Source organism: Tupaia chinensis, unplaced genomic scaffold (genome assembly GCF_000334495.1).
Source record: "Tupaia chinensis unplaced genomic scaffold, TupChi_1.0 Scaffold000548_1, whole genome shotgun sequence".
Lineage (NCBI taxonomy): Eukaryota > Metazoa > Chordata > Mammalia > Scandentia > Tupaiidae > Tupaia > Tupaia belangeri.
Genome location: NW_006160060.1, coordinates 946212 through 953734, shown reverse-complemented (window position 1 = coordinate 953734; position 7523 = coordinate 946212). Strand labels below are relative to the sequence as shown.

Sequence of the window (7523 nt, the reverse complement as noted above, 5' to 3'; positions counted from 1 at the left end):
AAAAAAAGAGAGAGAGAAAAAAACTATGATATAATTGCATATGTTAAATATTTAATTATATGTACTATTTTAAGGAATGCTGTTGCACACCATATATGACGGTCTTATGTATTGTGTATGGCAATTCCAGTAAGTGAAGTCCTTAGTCTTTTAGATCTGCTGTTGGTTGCGCTTGCTAACTTCATTGTGATGAACTTCTCTTAGAAACAGTTGGGACCCGCAGGTGGCGTAATGGCTACGCCACTGGACTCCTTTGTAGTTGACCGTGGTTTGTGTCCTAGACCCAGCGTGTGTGTATGTATGCCTAAGATCCCTAGAGGAGAATGGAGGAGAAGGGATTGCGGCGTGGCCATCCCCCCTGGGAGGTGATTTCTTGCTTTCTGTCTCTCTGTCTCTCTCTGTCTTCCTGGTAAGCACATGTGCCCTATAGCAAAAACCTCTCCAAAAAGGAAGGAAGGAAGGAAGGAAGGAAGGAAGGAAGGAAGGAAGGAAGGAAGGGAGGGAGGGTGGGTCTGCAACTGTTTGGTGAGAGTGAACAGTTTTTACACAACCTGAGAATGTGTTGTTGGGTGACCTCTTTTGTCCCAGTTAAGTTTGGCTTAAGCCTGTTGTCCCAAATTACATTTTTAATTGCCAGAGGGTTCATGGACTTGCCAGAGAGAGAATATACCCACAGTGTGGTGTGGTTGCACCACAGTGCTTTCTCATCCATTTTTCCATCTTGTCAGGATTTGAGACAAGCATGCACATGTGCCTGATGTGTTTTTTAAGCTACCAGGACTGGGTTTTGAACTGCGGTCAGCCATGGGGGATTTGGCTCCCAGTGCACAGTACCTAAGCACTGTGATACAAGGACTGGCCCGATATTGTTGTTGGATTTTGTTTTTTTTTTTTGTATTTTTGTGTTCTTTCCAAGTTATGTTTTTTGTTTTTGAGAGAAAGAGAAAGATAGGTACCCTCCACAGGGTCTCATGCTGTGATCTCTCCGGGAACCAGACTCTGATCCTCCCTGTGTCTTCCAGCATTGTAGAGCATTGCGCTACTGCTACTCCATGGCAGCTGGCCCAGCGACTCCAGCTATTGCTTTCACTCTCACAGATGTCCAGGCCTGGAAAATAGAGCCTATGGCTGCCTCCCTGCCTGGGCTTCTGCACGGTTTAGGAGCACAGGCCTGGCTCTGCGCTGGGTGTTGGCCTAGCACTGGTCTGACCCGGCCAGGTGGCACCGTTCTCACAGTGCTTTTATAGAGCTGCTCATGGCTCAGCCCCCCTCTCTGTCAGTGCAGTTGGCTGTCTGTGTTCTGGGAGGGTTCTCTCTCTTTCTGTGTGCCCAGTAACACCTTAAAAGTCAGTTGGTACAGGTGCTCTGGAGTCTGGCCTTATTATATGAGGGTCTCTTCATGGCATTTATGCTGCCATACTGCCAAGTATTTATTTATTCTTCCATTAAACTGCTTCATGCCTACCTCACACATCTTCGCATCCTTCAGATTTCAGCTCAGAAATGCCCTGACTTAGGTCCTACCCCAGTCCTGCCCTGCTCTTTATGCCTGTGCAATGTACTTACCTGTGGCTTCTTGGCGACTTGTCTCTCCTGCGGACCTGAGGTGCCATGGCTGGCCCCTGTGCTGTCAAGTCCCAGGGCCTGTGCTGCAGCCTCCGTCAGGAATGAGTGAACAGAGGAATGCTGGCTGGAGGGGCCTTAGTTTTACTCTCGCAGGATTTCTTAGATGTATAGATCATCGTTGTCTTTCCCCCGTAATTGCCAGAGGATGTGCACACTTGCCAGAGAGAGGGAGAAGGCACCCCCTAGCAGGACATGGTTGTGCTGCAATCCCTTCATTCCTCCATCCTGTCGGTGCTTTGAGTGCACACGCGTGTGCTCCTGGTGATCGTTTCAAATCACCGAGGGCAGGATTTGAGCCACCGTCAGCCATCCAGGCTCAGCTCTTTCAGCCCATAGACTATACAGCCAGACTTTTTGTCTTTGTTATGCTCATTCTGTTTTTGCTCTGGGAATTATTTCATAGATTATCTGGAGTTGTTCTAAAATTCCTATTGTACATATTAGTTCTAGGGCCAGCTAGTATGAATCTATTTCTAGGAATTCAGCTTTGCTGGTTGTAGCAGCTACAAGTACCTCTAGTTAAACCATCTGAAGGGTGATGAAAAGGACCTTTTTATAAGTAGTGTAGGCTTTTAGTCATGTTCCTCTAGTCCTTTATCAATAGGCCGTTTTTTCTTTCTTTTTTTGAGAGAGATTTTTTTCCCATAGGGCACAGGCACTTGCTAGAGAGACAGAGAGATAGAAAGAGAGATCCCCCGGGGGTTGTGGGGGAGGAACGGCAACGCTGCAATCCCTTCTCCATTCTCCTCTCAGGATTTTGGGCATGCACTCACATGCTCCCGGCTTGAGTTTTAAGCCACCAGGTCCAGGACTTGAACCACAGTTGACTACGTGGGAGTCTAGCGATGTAACCATTATGCCATCTCCTGGTTTCCTCAATAGGCCATTTTAATTTGTATTTATATTTTCACTTTTTGCTTACATGTAGTGTTTGCACGGGTAGATTGCAAAAAGTCAGAGAACACGTTTTTTAATTTGATTTCCCACTGTGGAATTTTATTCTGTGCATATTGAAGCTAATGTGTCTCTGACAGTGTAGAGTTGAATGTATCATATAGTTCTGTGTTTAATTTGGTTTCATCTTTTATAGGTAATGCAAAAGGACCATGTGTGTACTATCAGGATGGCGGGGATCCTGTCTTTACGACCAGAAGCAAGTCTCGGCTGCATAAATCTGCGTCCACACCATGAAGCGTTTCACAGTAGAACTCCTAGAAAGCAGGGTGATGTGCTCACATGCGTTACATATTCTATTTTTAGTCACATTTATGATCAGCCATATTCATAGAAATATCCCAAGAGGTAGATTTATTATGCAGAACTGAAGATAATCTTCATTTTCAGGCACAAATGAGCATTCGGATCAATTTTTGTATTAGCCCAAGATACTAGCAACAGAAGCAGCCAGAATAGTTATGATCAATCATGGAGAATAACCAAGAAACTTGTCCCAAAGGGGATAGTGATTTTGTTTCTGATAAAATAAAGTTTAAAACAGATGAGGAAGAAGATGATCGAGTTCCTAGTCACAGTTTGGAAAGAATTGACTTTAAAAGTGAGCAAGAGGACATGAAGCAGATAGACAGTGGTGATGAACGTGCAGAAGTCCGAGAAGCAAGCTATCGCTGTAAGCCCCCTGGGAAGTACCTAGCTGCGGAGAGCGAGGACGATTATGGGTCCCTGTTCTCTCGATACAGTAGCACCCTGTATGACGTAGCAATGGAGGCTGTGACGCAGAGCCTGCTCTCCAGCCGGAACATAAGCTCCAGGAAGAAATCTCCAGCTTGGAAACACTTTTTTATCTCTCCTCGGGATAGTACTAAAGCAATATGTATGTACTGTATGAAAGAGTTCAGTAGAGGGAAAAACGAAAAGGACTTAAGCACCAGTTGTCTCATGAGACATGTGAGGCGTGCACACCCAGCTGTGCTCCTCCAGGAGAATGGGAGCGTGTCGGCCGTGTCTTCCTTCCCTTCGCCTTCACTCCTGCTTCCGCCACAGTCTGCAGATGTGGGAGACCTCAGCACCATACTCTCACCCGTTAGACTCGTCCAAAAAATGGCATCTAAGATCCCATCCCCCGACCGAATAACGGAAGAATCTGTTTCTGTAGTTTCTTCGGAAGACGTCTCCTCTGACATGTCCATCTCTGAGAAATACAGCAGGGATGAAGCCCTAGTGGGATCATCTCCGCACCTCTCTGCTCTCCATTATGATGAAACTGCAGAAAACGTGGTGGAGAAAAACCTCCCCCTTCCAAAGAGCACCTCCGGGTCCAGAAGAAGATCCGCTGTCTGGAAGCACTTCTACCTGTCGCCGTTGGACAGCTCCAAAGCCGTGTGCATCCACTGCATGAACGAGTTTAGCAGAGGGAAGAACGGGAAGGACCTGGGCACGAGCTGCCTCATCAGGCACATGTGGCGAGCACACCGCTCCATCGTGCTGCAGGAGAACGGGGCGGGCACAGGCATCCCCCCGCTGTACTCCACGCCTCCGACCCTGCTGCCCGTGGAGGGGGGTCTCAGCTCTGTTCCGTCGTCCCCAGGAAAACTGATCCAAGAGTCCCCTTCGGCTTCCTCCTCCCCTGATAGGCTGACTGAGGACCTGCAGTCACACTTGAATGCTGGAGATGCACTACTGGAAGAGGTGTCCGTGTTCTCCTCCTCCGAGGATGTTGGGGAGGCCTCTCTGGTGTCCTCTCCCGAGAAGCAGCAGGGCGAAGGCACGAGTCCTCGGGTGTTCGAATCTGGTGCTGTTTTTCAGCAGAATAAAAAGGTCATGAAAAGATTGAAGTCAGAAGTGTGGCATCACTTTTCATTGGCCCCGATGGACAGTCTCAAGGCAGTGTGCCGATACTGCAGCTGTGTCATTAGTCGAGGGAGGAAGGGCGATGTGGGCACAAGCTGTTTGATGAGACATCTTTACAGGCGCCATCCAGAAGTTGTTGGGAACCAGAAGGGCTTTCTAGGTGCAAGTTTGGCAAATTCCCCATATGCCACTTTGGCTTCTGCAGAAAGTTCCTCTTCTAAATTAACTGATTTGCCAACAATGGTCACAAAAAATAATCAAGTTGTCTTTCCTGTGAATAGCAAAAAGACCTCAAAGCTGTGGAATCATTTTTCCATTTGCTCTGCAGACTCCACTAAAGTCGTGTGCTTGCACTGTGGCCGCACGATCAGCAGGGGCAAGAAGCCCACCAACCTGGGCACCAGCTGCCTCCTCAGACACTTGCAGAGGTTCCACGGCAGCGTGCTCCAGGCAGAGGTCTCAGAGACAGTGCCGCCCTCTTCCCCAGACGTCCATGCGCCACTGAGCTCACACGTATCGGGAGCTTCCTCCTTCAGTGACACCAGTGAGAAGCTTTACGATTCTCACCCAGTTGCCAAAAAAATCACAAGTCTCATAGCGGAAATGATTGCACTTGACCTCCAGCCATATTCCTTTGTAGACAACGTCGGCTTTAACAGGCTGCTTGAATACTTGAAACCTCAGTACTCTCTACCCTCCCCTTCTTACTTCTCCAGGACAGCTATCCCAGGTATGTATGATAATGTGAAACAGATCATTATGTCCCATCTTAAGGAAGCTGAGAGTGGCGTGATCCACTTCACATCTGGAGTGTGGATGAGTAACCAGACCCGTGAGTACCTGACCCTTACAGCCCACTGGGTCACCTTTGAGTCATCGGTCCGACCACGTAGTGAGGACCACCATTGTTCAGCACTTTTAGATGTGTCGCAGATTGACTGTGACTACAGTGGCAACAGCATTCAGAAGCAGCTGGAATGCTGGTGGGAAGCCTGGGTGACCTCCATTGGCCTGCAGATTGGTATTACGGTCACTGACAATCCCAGTGTAGGAAAGACACTGAATGACGGGGAGCACTCGAGTGTGCAGTGCTTCCGGCACACGGTCAACCTGGTTGTGAACGAGGCCATTAAGAGCCAGAGGATGGTGCAGAATCTACTTAGTATCGCACGGAAGATATGTGAACGGGTGCATCGATCACCCAAAGCAAAAGAGAAACTAGCAGAGCTGCAGAAGGAATATGAATTGCCACAGCACCATCTTATTCAAGATGTTCCATCCAAATGGAATACATCATTTCACATGCTTGAACGACTCATTGAACAAAAAAGGGCAGTTAACGAGCTGTCGATCGAGTGTAACTTCAGAGAGCTGATCAGCTGTGACCAGTGGGAGGTGATGCAGTCCGTGTGTCATGCACTGAAGCCCTTCGATGCTGCGAATCGAGAGATGGGCACTCATGTGTCCACCTTAAGCCAGGTCATCCCAATGATCCACATCCTCAACAGGAAAGTCGAGATGCTGTTTGAGGAGACGATGGGCATCGACACCATGCTGAAGTCTTTGAAGGAAGCCATGGTGAGTCGATTGTCTGCTACCCTCCATGACCCAAGGTACATCTTTGCTACACTGTTGGACCCTCGTTACAAAGCCTCCCTGTTTACAGAGGAGGAGGCAGAACAGTACAAACAAGACTTAATCAGGGAACTAGAAATACTGAATTCTACCTCAGATGACACCCCTGCCTCCGACGGGGGTGGTGCAGGTTCCCCGTCGAAAGACTCTGCTGGAGAGGAGAACCTGTGGTCACTCGTGGCCAGGATGAAGAAGAAGGATCTGAGAGGAAAGTTACCTGAGGACATGGTGCTGGCATACTTGGAGGAGGAGGTGCTTGAGCACAGCTGTGACCCGCTCACCTACTGGAACCTAAAGAGGTCATCCTGGCCAGGGCTGTCCACCTTAGCCGTCCGGTTTTTGGGCTGTCCTCCAAGTATCGTCCCTTCAGAACAGCTGTTCAACACACCCACTGAGAATGGTAGCTTTGGCCAGTCCAGGCTCATGATGGAACATTTTGAAAAACTTATCTTTTTGAAAGTGAATCTTCCCCTGATATACTTTCAGTATTGAAGCTCAGAATGGCGCCACCAGACGAGAGAGCCTGCTCGTGCTGAGGCATCAGCCGTCTGTGCTGGGCGGCGACTCGCTCCCACTGGGCCGTGTACAACGTCAGGTCAGGCGCTCTCAGGTCCACCTCCAGCTCTCCGTAATGTCTACACGTGCCTTATCCCTGCTCCTTCAGGCCAGGTCTCGCGGTGTGTTTTCTAAGTCCACTAGAAACTGCCTGTCCGTCAATTATGAAATATGATGACTGGGTTTTAATTCATAACTGTAAAGTTTTTTTAAAAGTTTGGGGTTAGTAATTTGTTTTACTAGAATGGCAGAGAAGATGTAAACAGTTTTATTCTGTAGGCTTTTTATTCAATTATGTAAAAACCACAAATCAGGTACTGTATTTTAGTTACACGTTGCTTTAATTGCAGCAAAACAGCTTTTGTGGCTGTCAAATGAAATCTGTAAATACAAGGTGGAGGTCAAGCCATCCTGACTGAGCAGTTTTTAACTGCAGGCTCTAAACTGTGTTGAGGAGTAAAGAAAACATTCTGAAAGGTGACTGCCACGCCAGAGACGTGGTTTGTAAGAAAACTGAACTTACAACTTGTATTGTGGAGGGTCAGTTCTGTGGCTGGCTGGTCTCAAGAACTTTCCCTTTTCAGGTTTTTGTATCCAGGTTTTACAGTTAACTCAGAGATATCCCAACTGTTTATCATAAGCTCCTTGGAAATGTTATCTAAGTTTGTAAATTCATGCTTACTTTTTAGCCAGTGCATAACATGACACGTTTACAGCAGAAGGTCTGTTGATGAAATCTCCACACCTCTGATTTGACTTCTCTTACGATGAAGCTCTTTTGGAATGTGTGCACTGATTCCTGATTTGATCAAATTAGGTATAGAATTCTTTCTAGAAGAGATGGCTTATTCACAGGGAGAAGTTTATTATATTACAGTTGTAACAATAGCCTTAGGCAC

At 47.5% G+C, this 7523-nt stretch overlaps 1 protein-coding gene across 1 annotated transcript; it reads left to right on the top strand.

The window, feature by feature from the left end:
- Nucleotides 1-2566: 2566 nt before the first annotated feature.
- Nucleotides 2567-7281, top strand: ZBED4 (zinc finger BED-type containing 4). Its single transcript, XM_027775340.1, has one exon. The coding sequence runs from the start codon at nt 3052-3054 to the stop codon at nt 6559-6561; it is 3510 nt and encodes a 1169-aa protein (XP_027631141.1). The 5' UTR covers nt 2567-3051; the 3' UTR covers nt 6562-7281.
- The last annotated feature ends 242 nt before the right edge of the window (nt 7282-7523 follow it).